Source organism: Aspergillus mulundensis (assembly GCF_003369625.1).
Source record: "Aspergillus mulundensis strain DSM 5745 chromosome Unknown scaffold_2, whole genome shotgun sequence".
NCBI classification, from domain to species: Eukaryota; Fungi; Ascomycota; class Eurotiomycetes; order Eurotiales; family Aspergillaceae; genus Aspergillus; species Aspergillus mulundensis.
Window position 1 is genome coordinate 2,696,164 of NW_020797890.1, and position 20,881 is coordinate 2,717,044.

The 20,881-nt window shown below is 52.3% G+C and overlaps 11 protein-coding genes across 11 annotated transcripts; 4 read left to right on the top strand and 7 right to left on the bottom strand.

Moving 5' to 3' along the window:
- Positions 1-909: 909 nt before the first annotated feature.
- On the top strand, positions 910-2,314 carry DSM5745_03531 (ribose phosphate diphosphokinase subunit PRS5; the record flags this gene model as incomplete). The annotated part of the gene is made up of 3 exons (XM_026745547.1): positions 910-1,836; positions 1,883-2,206; positions 2,258-2,314. 3 exons carry the CDS (start codon positions 910-912, stop codon positions 2,312-2,314), a joined length of 1,308 nt encoding a protein of 435 aa, XP_026606413.1.
- A 1,159-nt stretch (positions 2,315-3,473) lies between these two features.
- On the bottom strand, positions 3,474-4,712 carry DSM5745_03532 (H(+)-transporting V0 sector ATPase subunit d; the record flags this gene model as incomplete). Its single annotated transcript, XM_026745548.1, has 4 exons — positions 3,474-3,557; positions 3,610-4,490; positions 4,542-4,630; positions 4,681-4,712. The coding sequence occupies 4 exons, from the start codon at positions 4,710-4,712 to the stop codon at positions 3,474-3,476; spliced, it is 1,086 nt and encodes a 361-aa protein (XP_026606414.1).
- A 312-nt stretch (positions 4,713-5,024) lies between these two features.
- On the top strand, positions 5,025-6,921 carry nop58 (RNA-processing protein NOP58; the record flags this gene model as incomplete). The annotated part of the gene is made up of 3 exons (XM_026745549.1): positions 5,025-5,149; positions 5,246-5,406; positions 5,462-6,921. 3 exons carry the CDS (start codon positions 5,025-5,027, stop codon positions 6,919-6,921), a joined length of 1,746 nt encoding a protein of 581 aa, XP_026606415.1.
- Positions 6,922-7,213: 292 nt separating this feature from the next.
- DSM5745_03534 (uncharacterized protein) lies at positions 7,214-7,696 on the top strand (the record flags this gene model as incomplete). Its single annotated transcript, XM_026745550.1, has 2 exons — positions 7,214-7,548; positions 7,591-7,696. The coding sequence occupies 2 exons, from the start codon at positions 7,214-7,216 to the stop codon at positions 7,694-7,696; spliced, it is 441 nt and encodes a 146-aa protein (XP_026606416.1).
- Positions 7,697-8,015: 319 nt separating this feature from the next.
- On the top strand, positions 8,016-8,801 carry DSM5745_03535 (uncharacterized protein; the record flags this gene model as incomplete). Its single annotated transcript, XM_026745551.1, has 2 exons — positions 8,016-8,021; positions 8,139-8,801. The coding sequence occupies 2 exons, from the start codon at positions 8,016-8,018 to the stop codon at positions 8,799-8,801; spliced, it is 669 nt and encodes a 222-aa protein (XP_026606417.1).
- A 354-nt stretch (positions 8,802-9,155) lies between these two features.
- Positions 9,156-11,030, bottom strand: DSM5745_03536 (glycosyltransferase domain-containing protein; the record flags this gene model as incomplete). The annotated part of the gene is made up of 2 exons (XM_026745552.1): positions 9,156-10,772; positions 10,827-11,030. 2 exons carry the CDS (start codon positions 11,028-11,030, stop codon positions 9,156-9,158), a joined length of 1,821 nt encoding a protein of 606 aa, XP_026606418.1.
- Positions 11,031-11,797: 767 nt separating this feature from the next.
- DSM5745_03537 (uncharacterized protein) lies at positions 11,798-12,787 on the bottom strand (the record flags this gene model as incomplete). Its single annotated transcript, XM_026745553.1, has 1 exon — positions 11,798-12,787. One exon carries the CDS (start codon positions 12,785-12,787, stop codon positions 11,798-11,800), a length of 990 nt encoding a protein of 329 aa, XP_026606419.1.
- A 439-nt stretch (positions 12,788-13,226) lies between these two features.
- Positions 13,227-14,417, bottom strand: DSM5745_03538 (slipin family protein; the record flags this gene model as incomplete). Its single annotated transcript, XM_026745554.1, has 4 exons — positions 13,227-13,463; positions 13,510-14,002; positions 14,053-14,167; positions 14,228-14,417. 4 exons carry the CDS (start codon positions 14,415-14,417, stop codon positions 13,227-13,229), a joined length of 1,035 nt encoding a protein of 344 aa, XP_026606420.1.
- Positions 14,418-15,520: 1,103 nt separating this feature from the next.
- DSM5745_03539 (GNAT family N-acetyltransferase) lies at positions 15,521-16,264 on the bottom strand (the record flags this gene model as incomplete). Its single annotated transcript, XM_026745555.1, has 2 exons — positions 15,521-15,774; positions 15,826-16,264. 2 exons carry the CDS (start codon positions 16,262-16,264, stop codon positions 15,521-15,523), a joined length of 693 nt encoding a protein of 230 aa, XP_026606421.1.
- A 924-nt stretch (positions 16,265-17,188) lies between these two features.
- Positions 17,189-18,015, bottom strand: DSM5745_03540 (SDR family oxidoreductase; the record flags this gene model as incomplete). The annotated part of the gene is made up of 3 exons (XM_026745556.1): positions 17,189-17,257; positions 17,310-17,409; positions 17,471-18,015. 3 exons carry the CDS (start codon positions 18,013-18,015, stop codon positions 17,189-17,191), a joined length of 714 nt encoding a protein of 237 aa, XP_026606422.1.
- Positions 18,016-18,915: 900 nt separating this feature from the next.
- Positions 18,916-19,797, bottom strand: DSM5745_03541 (oxidoreductase, short chain dehydrogenase/reductase family superfamily; the record flags this gene model as incomplete). The annotated part of the gene is made up of 3 exons (XM_026745557.1): positions 18,916-18,982; positions 19,033-19,129; positions 19,188-19,797. 3 exons carry the CDS (start codon positions 19,795-19,797, stop codon positions 18,916-18,918), a joined length of 774 nt encoding a protein of 257 aa, XP_026606423.1.
- Between the last annotated feature and the right edge of the window lie 1,084 nt (positions 19,798-20,881).

A 20,881-nucleotide genomic window follows, 5' to 3' on the forward strand; every position in this document is an offset into this window, starting at 1 on the left:
CCCCCAGATAATGCTCCTGGCTTCCCGTGGACTGGTCCCTTTACTGACTATGGATAGCAGGACTATGGAACTGGCCTGGTACTGTGCCAATGTAGGGCAGACTGCAAAGCAAGCTCGTTTTTGGCCTTTACCGCAACAGTGGAAACCAATCCTGGACCTGGACCTGAGCGATGACAATACCATGGGATTTCTTTGCTGTTCCTATTTCATCTCTGCTCTCTCAAGTCTGTTTCTCACTTGCAAGTACTTATTGGTCAATCGAGACTATCCATTGGTGTAATCCGCAGCTTCCTAGCCCTTTCGTAACAGGCAAAACAGCTACTGTTGAGTCTGAGAGAGATGCTGGCTAACCGCATGCTGGATGTTGATGTTCTGTTTCTTCTGCTGTGTTCGTCCATGTTTCGTGCTTGCTAACCAGCGGACGACGATTGCTTCAATTTGCTGCTTTCGTCATTTCTGCGGGGCCGTTGGGAGAAACGAGGGGCCCTGAGTACCGCTAATCCCGATCGGGCCGACTGCGGCCTGAGGTGCCCACGGCAGAAAACCCGGTGCTGCAGGTTCCACTAAGAGAGGCTTTTTTTCTTTTCCTCATTACGGGCTCACACGACATCTTGATCCACTGCCTTTCAATCCATGTCTCTTTCGTCCTTGCCCTTGAAGTGTGTTCAGGACTCCCCGCCATGATCTAGTTCTCTGGCTCTTTATACTCCAGGACTTTTTGTTCCACATTTTGCTCGCCTCGTGTCTCCCGAGCTAACGTTCCCGATCGATACCGCCCCTCCAGAACACCCGCTTCTGCGGCTTTTCCCAGGTTTTCTCCGCCTCCGATTCGGCTACCCCCCAACGCCCTCACATACTCTCTGCTCGGCTTCCTAGGAGATTATCCTACATACCGACACTCTGGCAACTATGGTTCGAAACATCGTCGTCATTGGGGGCACCTCCCACCCTCAACTGACTCAGACGATCAGCGACATTCTCGGGATCCCTCCTGCCGACGTATTACTGTCAAAGTTTTCTGTTGGCGAAACCAGGGTCGAAATCAAAGAATCCGTGCGTGGAAAAGATGTCTACATTGTTCAGTCCGGTGGTGGAAAGGTGAATGACCATCTCTTGGAGTTGCTCATCACTATCTCGGCATGCAAGACCGCATCCGCTCGAAGAGTCACCGCCGTTCTCCCGCTCTTCCCATACTCTCGCCAGAGTGACATCCCTTACAACAAATCGGGAGCTCCTCTGATCAAATCGTCTGTTGAAGGAAAGGGGGCTTCCAACGGGTATACCTTTGAGAGCACCCCCACGACTCCCCATCCCGGGAGGGTTGAGACTGGAAACCCGATGAATGGCGTCAGTGTCGATAACCTGCAAAAGAGTCTGGCAAGGGCTCAGCTGGAGGAGTCTTCCGGTAGCCCGGTGAAGAAGCGTCAACCCAATGGGCTTTCTCGCAGCGACACCTTGGAATCTCTGAAGTCGGACAGCAGCAAGTCCACGCTTCCCAACGGCCTTTTGGACGATAGTCAAGACAAAATCAACAAGTTCGAGCCCCGTCCCGGATACAAACAGTGGGTTGCTCAAGCGGGTACCCTCGTGGCTGACTTGCTCACTTGCGCTGGCGCGGACCACGTTATCACGATGGACTTGCACGACCCCCAATATCAAGGGTTCTTTGACATCCCTGTAGACAACCTCTACGGGCGGCCTCTTCTCAAGAACTACATCTTGCGCAACATCCCCAACTACAAGGAAGCCGTTGTTGTGAGTCCGGATGCCGGAGGTGCCAAGAGAGCGACTGCGATTGCAGATTCCATGGGCATGGAATTTGCACTGATCCACAAGGTATGTGCCCTATACTCCCGCTCCGTATATACCTAATATTCCCTAGGAACGCCGACCCACGCGGATCACGGATCGTCAGAATGCCACCATGATGCTTGTTGGAGATGTCAGAGACCGGACCGCGATCCTGATTGATGACCTTGCTGACACGTCGAACACCATCACCCGCGCTGCCAAGCTCTTGAAGAAGGAAGGTGCCTCTCAAGTCTACGCTTTGGTGACACATGGAATCCTAAGCGGTGACGCTATTGAGCGTATTAATGCCAGTGCTCTCGACAAGGTTGTCGTGACCAATAGCGTTTCTCAGGCAGAGCACTTGCGCCGATGCCCTAAGCTGGAAGTCTTGGAGGTCGGCCACGTTTTCGCAGAGGTACGATGCTCGGTTAATCCTTTCAAGAAACATTTACTTATCAATTTTTAGGCTATTCGTCGCGTCCATCACGGCGAGAGTATCAGTGCGCTTTTCCAGTACGAGTAACTGGCTAAGATTGACGTTTCTTTCTCTTGGTGGCCCTTTGGCAAGAAAGATTTGAGATGAAAACCCTTTCAAAAAGTAGCATTGAGCTTAAGCCATATACTCATGGATTTCTTTTTCTTTTTTTTCATGACGCGATATACTCAAGAGATTTGCAATTTATGAAACATGCACATTCATGCTTCGACAGCAGGCCTAGTCTTAGAGCAATTTTGGGCCTGATTACTGTTCAATATTTCACGACGTTCAATGTTCAAATAATGACTTTCTAGTCAGGATACACATCTCTGACAGCATGATGTTCTCTCCAAACAGCTTCACCAAGGTAGCGCCAGCGCGACCATGGGAGCCCATGTCCCTCCATCCATGCTTCTTTGCTCTGTCTTTCCGGGCTCTTCTACCTACCGGTTGAATGAGCCAAAACCACACTGTTTCTCCGGCGTTCGTCTTCCTCTTGCTCGCATTCAGCCTTTCCATCAATGCAATATGTATATAACCATAACACTCAAAAATAGAGCCTGCAAACGCATTGGAAAAACACTTGCTCGTCAAAATCAAACTCAGCCCGACCTTCCGAACTACTCGATCTTTACTGCTTAGCTCCTGATCTCAAAACGTCTCATCGTGTTTTAGAACATGCGAGCTAAGGTAGAAACCGCTTCGGACAACCCCGCCTTGCCTAGTTCAATTGTGAACCCACGTTCGCATCTCAACTAAACTGAGCAGCTACTCCGCAGGGTAATGATTCGGTCCCCGGACCCGGCCGAACCCCTTACTCATGCAGACTACTACTGCAGCTCGAGCTCGGCTGGCTCGGTGTGCCCGCTCTAAGCATGCAGAGTCTGCACGTGGCATGGCCCCAGCTTTATGCTAGGAGGTAATGTCGTACAATGTCTGGAAAGCAAGAAACGATAGGCGGGTAGAGAGAAGGTTGGTTCTTCTTCATCTATGGCATGGCACGGCTAGCGTTATGTAGGTACTATATCACACGAAAGACAGACCCCAAACGCCTATATAAACTAGCAGATCCGGTCGCGGAGTGGCGCAAGTACGTAAGTATGCCGATACATTGATACGCTCGTACAGTTGGGTAATAATTAACAAAAGGAAAGTTGGAAAAATGGCAGGAGACGGAGGTATTCAGATACATGGTTGGAGAGGCTTAGAAGACGGAGATGAAGTTTCCAATTCTCTCCTTTTGGTTCTGAGCAATGCACTCCGAAATCCAGGTGACATTTCGAATTTCCTGAAGTCGTTAGTTAAAGAAGTCTCAGGGTAATTAGCCTTGAATTACTCACCTGTTCCTTTAGTCGCATCCAGGCGTACACTATGGCAGGGGTGAACTGTCGGGTGAAAACGAGTTTGCTCATCTCCATCTCTTTTTGGTAGAACAAGTCTTCCAAGCTCTTGCCATCAGAACCACCCATACCGCCAAGCCCGCCTCCTTGTGTGAGACCCACGGCGTCAAAGAATGCCTTGTAGTCTGCGGATATGCTCACGGCCAGCGACACAGCTTCGATATCGTCGGCCCGAGAAAGCATCAGCGACCCTTCGGGGTACAGTTTACCGAATTCGGGGTAGAGCTTCCTCCGCTCCGGCTTGGAGAGCTCTGTGCCAAATGAGTTCAATGTGATGTTGATAGCACGTCGATCCGCCTCGAATTCGAGAATCTCTGCCATTACTTCTTGCGTCGGCGTTCCCTTGAAATCTGGATGTGTAGTGACAAACTTGTAGAAGTCTTCAAGGTAGTTCTTGTAGAGCGTGTTTCGTACGATTTCGATGTTGAGCTCGTCCAAGTCCTGGTGGCTCAGACTGTCCTTGAAGAAACCAGCCAGCGGAGTTTCGACTAGCACGGAGTTGTAAAGTTCCTCAATATTCGTCGCAACGCATAGTACCGGTAGGGTTTCGAACCATCCGAGCGGGTGGCATCGCTCTAGAAGCTCTCGCGTATCACGTTCGTGCAAGGTTCCGGTGATGAGAAGCGCAACGTTATCAATCATGTATCCGTATGTGAGGTATTCTAGGAACCGGGCAGTCGACCCCGTAGCCTGCGCGAGGAGGTAGCGGAACTCGGCGACTAGCTTGTCGGTCATCTTGCCTGCCAGGGCAGATGTGGAGGGGTTGGGAGGAAGAGCTCCGAGGAAATCGCCATATGCGGGCGCCAGCTGCAGTTTGACGTCTGACATATGATTAGAAAGACAGCAAAAGGCCGTTATTCAACAGAGCATACCATCGATAGTCTCGCATTGTGTCAGGTTCGAATAATGTTGCCCGTTGAGGAGGCTGTTCCGGTATCCACGGACAATCCCCTCGATATAGCTGCAAGTCGTTAGCTAGGGGCTTCAGAAACAGAGTATAGACCAGCCTACCCGCTGTTAACGTTGAAGAACAGGCCCTCCATTGTGTGTGATGATAGCTGATCAGACGGCTCTCCGCATAGACATCGGAGCTCTAGGTGCTGCTGTTCTCTGGCCGGTTACGTAAGCCCCTGCACCGCCGCACACACTAGCCACAATTGCGGGCCACGAGCCACAGCAGCGGTTTTTCTGCACTTTTTACTCTGAAGGCAAAAAAAATCCTCCAGCAGCACGCTCCTGGAGGTTCGAGTCCACGGTCGCCCACACTTCGCCCATTCCTCCCTCCTCTCCTCCCTCCTCATCCCCGGCCGCCCTCCTTATCCATTTTAAACACCTGGGAGTCGAGACCGCACACCATGACCCTCTTCATCCTGACCGAGACCAGTGCGGGCTATGCCCTGCTCAAGGCTAAGGACAAGAAGCTTCTGAAGCGTGATGATATCGCTACTGAGGCTTCCACAGCTGAGGGTGTTTCCAACCTGTATGCTATCCCCATCTCTGCCGTACCTCCTCTCTGTTGAGCTTGCTGCATTGCTCAATCGACAAAATTTTCGATCGCGTCTAACAACTGAGACAGGCTCAAGCTGAAGAGCTTCCAGAAGTTCGACAGTGCCACAGCAGCCCTCGAAGAAGTCGCCTCCGTCGTTGAAGGAAAGGTTACTCCTCGTCTTGCCAGCCTCCTCGATGAGATCAAGGATGAGAAGAAGGTCTCGCTGGCCGTGGCTGATCCCAAGCTGGGTAGGTGTACACGCAGAGGATATGCCGACGGTGTAATTGACTTACCGCTGCGTAGGAAATGCCATTGGAAAGCTTCCCGGTCTTGACATCTCATTGATCGCCGATTCCACAACGGCCGATATCTACCGCGCCATCCGTGAACATCTTCCTACGCTGATTCCTGGTCTTCTTCCCCAGGACATGTCTACCATGTCTTTGGGTCTGTCCCACTCTCTCGCTCGTCACAAGCTCAAGTTCTCCCCCGACAAGATCGACACCATGATCGTTCAGGCTATTGGTCTGCTGGACGACCTTGACAAAGAACTTAACAACTACGCCATGCGTGTGAAGGAATGGTACGGCTGGCACTTCCCTGAATTGGCAAAGATCCTCAACGACAACATCGCCTACTCCAGACTCGTCCTTAAGATGGGTATGCGATCCAACTTTGAGAACGCCGATCTCGCAGAGATCCTGCCTGAAGAAATTGAGGGCGCTGTGAAGGCCGCCGCCGACAGGTCTATGGGTACAGAAATCAGCGAGGATGATTTGGAGAACATCCAGGCTCTGGCCGAGCAGGTCATTGGTTTCTCTGACTACCGTTCCCAGCTCGCCGGCTACATCACCGCCCGTATGAACGCCATTGCTCCTAACCTTACCGCTTTGGTTGGCGATCTGGTTGGTGCCCGGCTCATCGCCCACGCCGGTAGCTTGACCAACCTCTCCAAGAGCCCTGCCAGTACTCTCCAGATCCTTGGTGCCGAGAAGGCGCTCTTCCGTGCTCTGAAGACCAAGCACGACACACCCAAGTACGGTTTGATCTACCACGCCTCTCTAATCGGTCAGGCCACCGGAAAGAACAAGGGTAAGATGGCACGTGTCCTCGCCGCCAAGGCCTCTCTCGGTATCCGTGTTGATGCCCTTGCTGAATGGGACGACGACGTTGCCGAGGAGGAGAAGGCCAACCTGGGTACTGAGGCCCGGTTTAACCTGGAGCGTAAGCTGGCCGCTCTCGAAGGCAAGCCCCTCAAGCCTCGTGGTGTTGCTATCGGCCCCGACGGTGCCGCTCAGCCCGGCAAGTTCAATATCAGCGAAGCCCGGAAATACAACCCTGATGCCGACGCCATGGATCAGGATGAGGCTACCCCCGCCAAGAAGAAGCTTGTTCAGGAGGTCCAGGACGAGGAGATGGCCGATGCTGACTCTGACGCTGAGCCCGCTGCTAACGGCGTTGAGTCTGACTCATCTGACGAAGAGACAACCAAGAAGTCCAAGAAGAGCAAGGACTCAGAACTTGAGAAGCTCGCCGAGAAGGCCGGGCTAAGCCTCAAGCGATACAAGCGAAAGCTCGAGCGAGGCGAGATTGAGTTCGACGCCGCCGGTAACCCCAGCGCCGTGAGCAAGAAGGACATCAAGAAGGCCAAGAAGGAGGCCAAGAAGGCATCCAAGGGTGACGACAAGGATAAGAAGCGCAAGCGGTCAGACGAGACCGAAGATGCGGGCGACAAGAAGAAGAAGAAGAAGAGGGACGACTAGGCTCTCAAAAAAAGTTAAGGGTACGATCATGTCTTTTTTCTTCTTCTGTATGATATCACATGTGCCATGTGGGTTGATTTTCCTGTGATTTATTCTCCTTGCTCTCTCTTTGATCTAGTGTGCAATGTTTGGGTGGCATTAGGATGGGAATTACTTTTGGTCCCTCCCGGCGCATTGAAGGTGCTTCTATTCGTTTTATCTTCAGTTCCATAATACAACACCTCTGTTGGATTCATTTCGGCTTTGCATCATATCTACTTTGGCATAGACAAACTACTCTAAATTATTTCAAATGGCTCTCCTTCCAAACAATGTCTACATTGCCCTATTCGTTCGCGCGGATCCTCCAATTCCGAACGACTTCCACTGGGCCCTCTACCTCCCCGAGTACGCAAGCAAGGGAACAAAATACCACATCGTCAACGAAGGCGTCGGGTGGATTGCCGCACACGCTTCAGAAACACCAGCTGGGATTCTCAAGTCTTTCCTTCTCGTCGGTTTGATACGCGTCGCGGCAATCAACAGCCAGGAGCACTTAGCCGCCAAGGCTGACGCCCTCCTCCGCAGCCACGATAATAGGCTCAACGACAAAGAGGGGACTACCTGTCGCACTTGGCTTTTAGAGATGTTAGGGATTTTGTATAAAGAAGGCGTACTCAAGGATACTAGCTGTGAAGGGGACATGGAGAAGCTGGAAGCTGTGGTGAAGGATTGGGGAAATCGCTTTGCAGACGCCGCAGTCAAGAATGTGCAGCCTCGACCTGTCGAGAATTAAGAGCTCTTCGTTTCCTATATAGCCTACCTAGCGAATTGCACAAATATAAGCCGAGTTGCCTCTATACTTTGAAAAGGTCAACACACTACTGTACAAGTCACCGCCTGCTACGCCGGGCCGTCAACTCCAGAGCCCTGTATTCTGCCCGCAAAATCTCACATTTCTTCAATCCACCGCCTAATTTTTCGCATGTTTCCCCTCACCACGATCATCCTATCGCCAGCTCAGTCTGTACTCAAAGCTTACAATAATATACCTATTATACCCCTCTGGCATCTCCATTTATAAAGCTCTTTAACTAACAAACTAGAAAGTCATCATGCGGGTACGTACCCCCCTCTTCTATACCACCCCCCAACTCCCCGCAACCAAAACCAACCCGATCAGCCCAACCCATCCAAGCATTAACAATAAAGACACAAAAATTAACTAACCGAAACAGATAATAAACCCCCAAGACGCAACCCTCACAAACATCGAAGTCCTCTCCTACCTAACCGCCAATCCCCCCCGGCGCCCCCCCACCGCACCCCCCGGCGTAAACCAAAAGCACTTCATACCGAGCCCCGACCTCCGCGACCACAACACCGTCGTGAAAGAAATCCACAACTATGCCGCGCGCCTAGCGCCGCATTTACTGCGGTACCCTACGTCCACGATGTCGAATGGCACGGCGCGCGGGAAGAAGGCGGATAGTCAGGCGCTTGACGATGCGCTCCGGGACCTTGTTACGCGGTTACAGCCGTATGGGCTTACGAAGGGGGAGGTGCTGATGATTGTTAATTTGGGTGTTGGGGTTCCGGCTGGTGAGGCGGTTGGGGGTGCTGAGGAGGGGGATGTTGGTGAGGGGGAGAGGATGGATGTTGATGAGGGGGGTGCTGGGGAGGTGGGCGAGGTTGCAGAGGGTGCTGAGCAAGTTGATGGAGAGGCTGGGGCTGAAGGTGAGGGGGAGGGAGAAGAAGGCGGAGAAGGCGAGGCAGGTGACTACGGTGCGCTTGCGCTGATTGATACGATTATTGAAGAGCGAGAGCAACGACTGAGCGACGAAAATGTGCTGGAGATTCTGGCGATCATTCGGGAGACGATTGGTGCTGCTGCGTCATGACAGGATCGGTCAATCATCGAGCCATAAGTCACAGCATGGATTGGATGTATGATATGATTTATATTATGTATATACTGGGACGGCGTTGAGGCTACGTATCTGATATGATACAAGGATAGGTAAAAGTACAACGGAGTATGATTCTCGTCAATTTAGAGCTAGGCAGCGCTCGCATCTATCTGGTATCTTCAAAAGCGACGGTAAGAAATGGAGAAAGACGAACAGATACCCATGAACCATACGCCGACCATAATAGAACATATCTGAATGTCCAAACAACGCCAAAAATGCAGCCCACCAAAGGTTTTTAGCTGGTAAGATGCATGGTAACAGATTCCACAGGGACCGAGTAAACTAGAACTCCCTCCCCTTCACCAGATTGCCCCATTGGTTATAAACGGGTCCGCCGTACTCGCCTCCATCTTCCTCGCCGAAGGCTCCGAAGCCGTCGTCAAACAAGTCGCGCTCAAATCCCGAGCACACTTCGGGATAATCGATCCACTCACCCTTATCCGTCCAGACACCACCAACGCCGCCGCGCACATCCCAGAAGTTCTGGTCGAGCAGGGCATGCTGCGCGGCGTCAAAGCCCGTCTGCGAGCGCATGTACTTGCGCAAGAGGGCCCGAGCCCAAGGGGCGTACCACATCTTCGACCACCACGTGTCACGCACAGTGCCCTTGTCTTTTGCGTTCATGTGAATAAGGGCTGGGACTTCGGCGGAGTGGACGTTCGTTAAGAGCGGGATGTTGCTCCAGGAGCGTTGGGTTGGGAGGGTATCCAGAGTGTCGTTCCAGGGCGGGTTGACATACTCGTTTTTGCTGTATTTCGGCTGTTTGAATGGGTTGCCCAGTTTTTGGTCCGAGACGTCGTCGGGGAGCAGAAGACGGCTCTCGCGAGGTACGCGGTGCTCCATTTGCGCGGTTGATGTTTTGGTGACATTGTTGTAGCGGAGCCACTCGACGTCTTCTTTCGAGTTGACCGTGTTGAAGAAGAGGCGCGATTCAAAGTCCACGCCGATTCCGTATTCGTAGCGCTGACCAGCTTGAAGGTGTGGAGGAAAAATGGTGATATTTGTGGCTTCGGATATGCCAATCCATCGATACAACATCTCCTTGAAACCGCTGGTAGTTCTGCGTCGCTCCAGCTCGCGCACGTATTCCTGCCGGCCATACATCTGCGTCAGCGCCAGGTAGTCACCGTCGACTGCGCGATGCTCCTCAACGAACCGCAGGACCTGCGCATAGATGAGCTTCAAGTCTGCCGCTTGCCCAATGACCGCGCCTGGCTTGAGCCATCTCGGGCGGGTCAACTGTTCCTGTGTATCCGTTTTCCATCCATAATTGTCCGGCGGAAGAGTAGATCCTGGCACACTGGCACATCCAGCATCTCCAGTCAAGTTATGAAAGCACTCCTTGCTTGCGGAGAAGATCACCCGCTGTGAATACTTCTGGTGGGTTTCCACGCCGTCCTTGCGGAATGGTCGATCAACAGTTACCATGCCGTACTTCTCACGTAACTTCGCATTCGTCTCCCGTAGCAGGTCCTGGTACCGCTTGACCAAAACCTCCGGCGGGAGCTGAAAAAAGATATCGAAGCCGTCCACAATTAGCACAATATCGTGGTCCTGCAGGCGCGGAGTGTACGCCAGAAAGTTGTATATTCCAGTAATTCGGTCCACCATGTAATCATGTCCCGCCGAGCCCGCCGGCAGTTCTCTCCCATAGCGCACCAGCGTCGGCGGCGGGTAGTTCAGTATCATGGCCGATGTCAGGGTACGGCATAGACCGGGGTTGCTCCGCGTCGCGGGCAAGACAAGATGAAACGACGCATTCGTCTTCTGTAAGCTGTTTGATAGGATAAAGGTGTCATTGTGGTCGTAGGCAATTCGGGGTGTGATTATCGTGGCGTCTTCGGGTCTTCCGTGAAAAGGGTGGTACGAGGGGTATTGGAGCCAGTGGTTTACTTCCGGCTGAACAATTATCAGTCTTTGATTTCTCACGTTCTATACTAGGGATAGACTTACCTCGCTCGGAGAGCGCATGAAAAGAAATAATAAAAAGAAGCACGCCGCGACTGCAGAGAGCAATCGAGTCGGTCGCGGCCGCGGGCGAGGATAGTGGCTCTGCTGCAGGAACTGCTTCGCGGACAATCGCCAGGAATTGTACTGGTCAGCCCAGGAACCAGGCAGCATGCCGTCCAGGCCGCTCAGAGGGCCGCGCGAGGCCATCTGGAAGCTGTGTGTGCGTTTACTGGGAGCAAGGGGGATCGTCGAGTTCAGCCGCGAAACAAAAAGTTGGAGATAAACATTCCGGCGCGGACGAGGTCACGGCGGCGCAGAAAATGAATGGGGTGGGTTGACTGCTTTAGCCTTTGAGGGACAGGACAGATGGGCTTAAGAGGAAAGGAAAAGATCAACGAGGACGGCATAAAAGGCCATGTTGCAGAGTTGCAGCCAGTGCTATGATGACGCAGCTGTCGCCCGCTAAGTTCCTGCAACCCCAACGCTGAGCCCGCAGTGTGACAGACTGACAGTGTCAGTGTCAGATCGCCTGTCAATCTGCGCCTCCCGAGATCTGGAATTCGACGCTCTTATTTCTAGGGTCCATTGACTTCGTATCCAAATGCTCTATATAATTTGCCTGTTCAATCTCTCTTCTCCCTCTTTGATGCCTTGGAATAAGCTTACTTCCTGCTCGGGCCATTTTCCCTAGTGGTGGCCACGTAATCCGACCCCAACCGTGTCGTTTCATGTTGAAAGCTGCATTCCGAGATCGTACAAAGAGTATGAGGCCTTGGGGTTGCTGATGGTGGTACGGCTGCAGTCTGTATGTATGAAGGTGCGATATCTATATGATCATCGCTAGATTTACATCGAATCCCTCGCTCAAGGCCCATAGTGAACAAGTATAGACACCATAAGCAGTAAAGGTATATAGTTAAAAACACCCACCCAAACGCCAGTATGTAAATGCTGCAGCGTGATCACCGAGCACTTTACTCCAGATAAATCTCCTCTCGTAGCCGCTGCAGGTTGCGGAAAATCCCACCCGCAGGCCCCTCGCTCTCCTGCCTCTGATGCCCTCTCGACCCAGAATATGCGGCCTGCTGGCTCTGAGCCGGCGCCTCAACAGCCCTCCTCTTATCCTCGACAATCTTCGCCAGCTCCTCCACAAACCTCCCTCGCGCCTTTTCCTCCGCTGTCCCCTTCCACAGCAAGGCCAGCGTCCGTAAAGCCTCGACCCTGCGCGCCGCAGCTTCAATCCCACCATCGCCCTCCAAAAGCTCATTGACCTCGCCACGTAACTTCTTCGCAACCTCCTGCCCCTTCTCCTCGCGACTATGACTATCAGGTCCCGCGTCCGGCGCAGAAACAGAGATGAATGAGGACGTTATCGAGGTCTCGGACGGCGGGAGCGGCCACTCCATTGCGTCGCCGAAGGTATGCACGACTTCTTCCAGGCGCGCGCGAACCTGGTTTAGGGTGCGGAGGTTGGTGATGTACTCCGGTTCGATCTTCTTTTCCTCCCGCTCCTCTCCGTCCGGGGGTTCTTTTTCGCCTTCGGGCGTCTCCGTAGTTGTAGATGTCGCGGCCGTAGTGAATCTCGCCATTTCCTCTGCCAGCCCCTCCGTCACAAGATCTGAGAGCGTTATCGCCTCGCCGCGGAGAACCTCGACTTCGTACGCGAGTCGGTTGCCGCTGCGGAGGATCTCATCGGTTAGAGATGTAAGTGTTGTTGAGTGTCGGATGTTTTGGGCGTTGGTTTGTGAGAGGATGGATTGGACGCGGGTGGAGAGGTCGGTGAGGTTGATGGCGCGGGGATTGTATTGAGATTGCGATTGGGAGGACTGGAGTGTCAGCGGCGGGAGGGAGTCATTGAGGAAGTCGACGGGGTCAAAGGACGGGTTTGTATAGTCGGCGTTTGGCGTTGCTGTTGCTGTTGAAGCAGATGGGGGAGCTGGACTGGGTGTTTTTGAGGGGGCCATTGAGCTTGTATGTACTATGGAGGAATGGAGTGGTGTTTGCGAGACTGAGTTGGCATCTTGAAGCAATAAATGTCCGGTGGGACGGATGGATGCTGTGCCTGGGCTAGATCGACCCCACAGTGAGCTCTGGGGTGCCTCACCGCCTGCATTGTTTACTCTGTATACAATGAAGTCTATTTCAATTTCATTGCTTTAGAACTGTTGGGGAACTGGTCTAATGCCGGTAAGGTTATCTTACTCAGAGTCAGAAGTGTGTGGGTTGTTCACCACAAAGTGAGGTGAGCTTCATGGGAATCATCACAATGGATTGAGATAATCAATAGACAATGCATACAAAAAAGCGGGTATCGTGATTAAACCAAAAAGCAAGGCCACAAGGCCAATTAGAAGCAGCTCCAGTTATTGCCATTATTCATGGCCGCATTAATCAAGTGCGCGCTCAAATGTCCTCCACCACGCGGGCGTTGATCGCATGCTGGAATCCATCGTCATTCTGCGGGGCTGCGTAGCGGCTGGGTCCTTCGCCGGCATTCTCCGCAGTTGCCAGCTGCTGCTGCATGCTTTGGTTCGGCGCCGGAAGGAAGATGACCTTGCTGTTGGCTGTCTTGGCCATGGCTTGCATCGCCTCGAGGTATCGGATCTGCATAGCAGGGGCGGAGGATAGGATATCGGCAGCCTGACAGAATTAGCTTATACCTAAAAACGAGTGGTTATAAACATACCTGGCGCATGAGCTTGGCAGACTCGACTTCAGCACGAGCGGCAATGACCTTGCTCTCACCAATACGCTTGGACTGAGCGGCCATTGACAGCGAGTCCTGAAGGTCATCGCTGAAGATGATGTCCTTGATAAGCATGGACTCGACATTGACACCCCAGCCAGCGGCCACCTCCTCGATGATTTCGGATGTTGACTGGGCGATCTCCTCGCGGCGTTCGATCACATCCTGGAGAACGCGTGCACCGATGACATGTCGCAGTGTGGTCTGGGTACGCTCGACGAGTGCTTGCTTGATGTTGGAAATACCGAATGCAGACTTGTGGGGCGAGACGACTTGGTAGTAGATAACGGAGGTCAGGTTCAGGGTCACGTTGTCCTTGGTCATGCAAATCTGGCGAGGCACTTCGACGATCTGGATCTTCACGTCGATTGTGATGAGGCGCTCACTCAACGGGTTGACCTTGACGAGTCCGGGGTCTACTGCGCGCTCGAAACTATAAGATATTAGCCTCTCATTCCCGTCGCTTCCCAGAAGTATACGGACCGGCCGAATCGCGTCACCAAACCGACTTCGCCTTGCTGAACGGGCCTGAAGGGGTTCGGGCAAGGACAACAGGGGATAACTCCCAGGCCTCCAATACATTCTCCAATTGTGTGCTCTGGAGTAGGTACTCGGTTAGTTTCCAGAAATCAGCATTCCTCCTAGGGGAACGACGTACTAAACGACGCATACCACCCGTGCGCTTCTGGGCTGCTGTCATCGTGCTGGATTGTCGATGCGTACCGCGGCTGCAGATCAGACAGTCTGGGAGGCTGGACGTCGACTAAGGCATGGGGCTGCTGAGGGGCCTTGCCATTGATGCCGGAGTTGATAGCGGTGTTGGTAAGGGTGCTTTGTTCAGCGGACATCTTGTTGGTTTGAAAAGGTAATCGATGATACTTCCGATAATCTACTGAGGAAGTAGTGCTCTGGAATGTTGCTAGGATGGAAAAAGCAAGGGCGAGGAAGGCACTTTAAGTAGACCGCTGGGCAGGGTTCAGGACGTCACATTGTTGACCACGGTCGGGAGACACGGCCCTGGGCAGTGCACCAATCTGGGGTAGTCTAGCCAGCTTCGCGCCCCGTTGGACATCGCATGGAAAAGGACTCCGCTCCCAAGGCTGAGCCAGGACCGACCACCTTCTATGGTTGGTTAGGTGTTGCTGGCTTCTGGACGAGCTCTTACTCCGTGAGTTCATAAGGTTGACCAGCTTCCCGGGCGCATTAAGGTCTTACATCATTGACCACTTAGTTCGAGCACTGCCGCGACACGCTAGCATCGTTTGGGGCGTTGATAGTCAGGTGCTTTTTCTCGTGTTCAAGCTCGGTCTCAAGCTCGCGTAACTCGGGTGGTGTGGTGTACGTGGTGAGCTGTCACTTCAGCCGGCATCCTGCATCCGGGCCCATGCAGCTCGGAGCTCAACGAACTTTCTCCTGATGTTGGTCTTGAGAGACATGAAGCTCGAATGTCTCCTCAATCATCGAATCCTCGGAGATTCTCGTCGATCGCGCCAAGTCCCTGTGCCCGCCGCCCAGCAACGGGCGCAATGGGGCAGTGCCCCGCTGCTCCCGCACAGTCGGCACCATCGGGATCTCGCAAGGTTCTTACTGGGCCCTCTCGTATCGCCAGACTGGTAAATCGGCACACCTTCCGGCGTTTGACAAAATTGCACGTGTTATGATCCTTGATGCTGGCCCGCTGGGGGTCTCGCATATCCTCGTTACGCCGGTGGGCTACAGCATAGCCTCGCTGTTGTTGAAACGTACGGGGCTCCATGACTATAATGCGGGGTGCAAGGCCGGTCTCGATGGAATCCGATTTGTCAACTTATCGTGTTCGATACGTGCATACGATATACCTATGATGGCTGTTCGTATCGCTTTGACATCTATGGAGAGTGGCCCTACATGCGCGCGCTGCAATTATCCAGGCCGCCTGTGAGAGTCTACAATGCAACAAGAACCCGCCATTCTATGGGTCCCAGATCATCGACATCAGTTTAAACAATCCAAAGCCAGAGTAGGGCGGAGCCCACTGCGCCAGATCCATATCTACCGACTTGACTTCTTCGAATCCCAGCTTGGTGAAGAACTCATAGGACTGCGGCTCTGAGGACACGGCGACAGGCACTTGCGCAGCCTTCGCCTTCGTGATGACATGTTGAATCAAGCCTCGGCCTATGCCTCGATGACGGTATGCAGGATCCACGACGATATAAACCACCTCTATTTCATGATCAGCAGGAGGCCTCAATGAACGGACACCAGGTGACATACCATAATGTTCTTTCGTCTTTAGAGCAGGATCAGAAAGCTCACCAACAGCTTCTATCACAGCATTCAAGACGTCGGCGTTGAAGAAGTCCGGGATGTCTGCTTGTTCAGTTGCACTGGCAGCCTGACTCTGGCCGCACTCTATATCGTCCTGGACAGGGGTTTGGGGCTCTCTGCGATAAAGGGCGAGATGGCCGATAATCTTTCCCAACTCATCATCAACCACGGTCAATGACTCCCGGTCACTATTGTCGAAATCGAGTCCCTCCAGCGCACTCCGATAGTTGCGTCTTTGCACTGCTTCGTTTGGCCAGTTTTTAAATAACAGTTTGTTGATGGTCAGAGACAACTTTGAGGTGAAAAGAAGCCCTTCCAGAGTATCCACGTCGGAGCGTTCCACCTGGCGGAAGGTAAAGTTGGCGGTGGGAGTGGAAGAGGTCATCGGTTGATCGTTGTGCGGTGTTGTTCCCAGTGATACAATGCAAGGTTCAATCTGCGCGCCCGAGTTCCAGATGCGTGTCTACGGGTACTTATACTGTCGATGTACCAGGATATCTTCGGTTTCTAGACTAGGTAGATATTTTGATACCTGCGATGAATTCCGAGCGCAGGTACTGAGTCGGGTTCAGCCGCCTCGGCCTCAAGAAGACCTTCCCGGATGGGTCAAGAGACGAATATCATTACGGACCCCGACCACGCCGTTACGTATGCCTGACAATCCCATCAGAATGAGGGTCGCAGGCAGAGGTATTTTCGTTGATGCAAGAGCATCAGAGCCTGAGCTGGACCAGCTGGACCAATGTGGGATTATCAGGGCACCGGGCACCTGGCCGGACATCCATGTGTGTTGCGATGTTACTCTAGGCCAAGGACTTGTCGAAATCATTACCAGAAAAATATAGTTTTAATTAATTTGAGCATCTACAATAAGAAGCATCATTGGTCTAGTGGTAGAATTCATCGTTGCCATCGATGAGGCCCGTGTTCGATTCACGGATGATGCATTGAAATTTCTCCTTTTTTTTGGCTTTTTACTCTAGGTATCTACACACCCAGATCCCCGACAGGGAAGGCGAGGCGAGATTGGTGCAATAGATGCAGTATCTATCTAGATGGAAGACCCTTAGAATATCCCGAACCAAGATTTCTCTCCATTTCGCTCGAGTCACTGCGTTTTCTAAGGGAGAATCCTTCCCAAACCGCAATATATATCTCCGCGCTCCTAGTGGCTATTCACGTAAAACAGCATCCGGACCGTGGTCCCTCATGCAGTAAATAAGCATCTCACCCACTTACGATGAATCGATGATATGCCCGCGATTATTGGTATGGCGACATCATTACCAGCCTGTGACGGGCTGGCCATCTACCAAGCCACTTGTTCGCCGCGAGTATTGACAAATGTTCCAGACGTTGACTTGTCCACCGCATCAATCTGCGAAAAGATTAGCCCTGATATTCACCGCTCGGAAGGATAGTCAACCTACCTGAGTCGTGATTCCTCTCACACTCTCCTCCAACGTCACTGGCGCTTCCTTCAACCCATAGTTCTGCGCCGCGCGATCTCCCAAATCCGTCTGGACAAGTCTACCAAGACCCTGTTAGCTTCCAAACCCATTGCCCCCGAGACTTAATATAATCGACCTACCCAGGATCAATAGACAGCGTCACCAAATGCTCATTCTCCGCATGGATCTTCCTAACCAGGAAATTCCCCGCCGCCTTGGACATCCCATACGGACCTGTCAAGGTGACCATCTGTCCAACCCCACCGATACTAGCCAGGAGCGTCGAGATGTAGATGAACTTGGGCGCGGCAGCCTTCTGCAGCAATGGAGCCATGGCCTTGAAAAGCCGAAGCGGACCTAGCGTGTTCACCTCGAAGTGTGAGAGCACGTCTGACTCCGCTGCTTCCACGAGGGGCCCCCAGTGCTCGCAGATCCCGGCGTTGGCAATCACGACGTCGATGTGCTCGATTTGGTGGGCTGTCTGGATTTCAGACGCAGCGTCGGCGGCGCTCGTTGGGGAGTCGGCTGTAAGTGCTACAATGACCAGGCGGGATCCATTGCCCCTGGGTAGAGTATAGAGCTCCTTTGCTTTGGCCGACGTCGGGTCTCGGACGGTCGCTATAACTGTTGTGTCGGGATGGGCGAGATAGTGCGTCACAAGTCCCTTTCCGATGCCTGTGAGCATGTTAGCTGCAGCACTTTGGAATCGCTAGAGGATTGATTGCCTCGAGTAGCGCCAGTGACTAGTATGACTTGGCTCATTTTGAACGTGGTGTAAGTCGACGGGGTTGTTTGTAAAGATTATGGTCTGCAGGCAGGCCGTCCCTGGTATTTATAGCATGCCGCCCAGCGCAAGTTTGACCCAGCATCTTCGGATCAGGGATGAAATCTATGAAATAATGGGGTCTTCTCTGGACACCCCGATGTGAACCAGCAAGAGTGGAGCATTGGATCTAGATATCATTGGTTAATCCGTCTATAGATGACGCTAAAATAGGTGCTAGTGCCTACCTAGGTATAGGGCTAAGCTGCACTCAGGTACGGGTGGACACCTGCAGATATGTAGTATAGCCAGGCAATGCTGCCGCTGTGTTCGCGGGACAAGTCCGATGCCTGCATAAGTTACATTTATAACACCTGTTATGACTCATAAGGAACTTCTAAGTTGGTCTGCATAATAGCCCATGAGCTTATACCTAGTCCTGAACAAGGTTCAATGTTGCTGAGTAAAAATTCATTGACAATGGATTTGCTGGCTCGTAGCTAAAGTGTCCCAGGCCAGGCTTTGACTCTAGACCGTGACAGGGCTGCTGTTTCAGGAAACTTTGCGTGTAGTGTATAGCCTAGCAATGCACGCTTAAAGTACAGCAATGAAGCATTTGTCGCCTGCCATGGCCTGGGAGAAAATTATAATCACGAATAAATGCGGCTTATCATGCCTGGATGGCTATACTGTTTCATTGAAAGTGCATAACATCAAGTAGTTGATCCTGTCGTCACTCATCATAAGTCATGATCCGTTCCTGGGACTTCGTAAGCCGTCGCAGAGAGGGAAGCCCTAATAAACTGGCCGGAGTATAACCGACTACCAAGGCAGTTGCAAAGGAGTAGGCAAATTACTGCCTAGTACAGGTTCCGCAGTTCCGATATCCCTGATGTTGTTAGCAAGTAACACGGATTATTTACTTTGAATAAAGCTTACCCAGGCCCCCGTGGTGCCCAGTATTCGCCCGTTTTGCTGATATCGAACTCGTCAACAAACAAGGCGAGTGACTTGGCGGCCTCGTCCGGAGTGACCGCTAAGACAAGACGTGATTAGCACGATGAAAAGGGCATGGACTACTCATATGAGCTCACCTCCACCATCATCCCAGAACTTATCAAACCCGACGCCCTTCGTCATCTCCGTCCGCATGAACCCTGGATGCACCAAGCCCACAGCGATGCCGTTTGGCTTCAGGTCCAAACTCAGCAGCTTCCCCACCATATTGAGCGCTGTCTTGCTAGCATGGTGGCCATAGTTGCCTCCACCCTCTTTCTCATGACGAAGCGTGATACTGCCGCTCTCGCTGCTGACCAGAATCACCTTGCTTCCCTCATTTAAGAAGCCAGATTTGACGAGCTTCTGAACAACAAAGACCGGTGCAATTGCAGACGTAGTATACATCTGCACCTGCTTATCCCAATCTGGACTATCGAATGATTCGAGGCCAAAGTAGCCGGCGGTGATTATCACTGTTGCAAGCTTGGTTGACGACGGGAGTTGCGAGACTAGTTTCTCGCCGACATCTGGCTTTGTAAGGTCGACGTTCTGAAGCCAGGAGACATTAGACTGGGAGTTGGTGTCAGGTGCTTTGTTAGATCGGGCTGTTGCGAAGACTTGGGTTGAGGCCTTGGCGGCGTAGAGTTTGCGGAGGGAGGCTCCTAGCCCTCTTGTAGCTCCGACGATGAGTACGTTCTTGCTCATGTTGAAAATGCCCGCGGTTGTTGGGAAATAGTAGAATTGCAAGCGCTTAGGAGTGTGCTGTGTTTATGAGTGGAAGAGAACTTGACGCAACCACTCCGGAAAATGACGTATGCCGCCGGCACCACACAATCTGGAGCTCTTTCTCAACCACAGCTATCGAGATTTCGATCTTGAACCCTTCTCTAACATTGTATTATTGAAGCTCAAGATAGAAACTTCCAAGGCACTCCAGGCTGTGCATATCTGGAGGCTCAAGGTGCTCAGTTTGTTGTGTGGCACGATCTCATTGTGGAGCCAAGCACCATGATCGGGGAAAGAGAAATGCCACGAGTTGGCTTGGACGACACTCACCAAACATGATTCTAGCTAACCAGTCATTTGTTGTATGTTCGCATCTGCAAAAAGAAGAGGCTTCTATCTGAGGTGCGAAAAGCAACCAGTTAATTTGCGACACTTACGTAGCACTCCCAGCTTTGCCGATCTCACTAATACTGCACTCTACAGCAACATCCATGGATTTTTACCAGGAACTCGAAGTCTCGAAGTCGAAGAGGGAGCCGTGGGTCTCCGCCGTATAGCGACCATGGGCAGCCGTGCGAACTTGCGGCTACAGGATCCACCGCCATCAACTACTTCCGAGCGAGTGCAAGAGGAAGTCTCGAGATGGGGACTGGGAGAGAATCGGTATTGCGGAAACCATCACTGGGGCTTCGGAGGCACATGTTCAATTACTTGAAGCAGACTGTGATTCACGTTTGCCCGCCACAAGTTGCTTTTTCTTCCTCCGGCAACCGCTCTTGCCGCGGGATGTTCTGTTACCGGTCCGACAGCGCTGAAAGCATTCCACGACAACTCCTTGACTACAAGATACCAACCTGAAGGATCCAACTTCATCCAAGAACCTGGAAGTCTCGTTCGGGCCAAGAATGCCTCTTCAGGAACGGGAAAGGTTCCATTTTCACACGGAAACCGAAACTCCGAGAAAATCTGATAAGATTATCAGATTGACAAGCGTGCTTGGCCATACCCACTCTGGCGACTATGCGAAATCCATGTCATGCTGTTACGCCATCTTTATCAACCA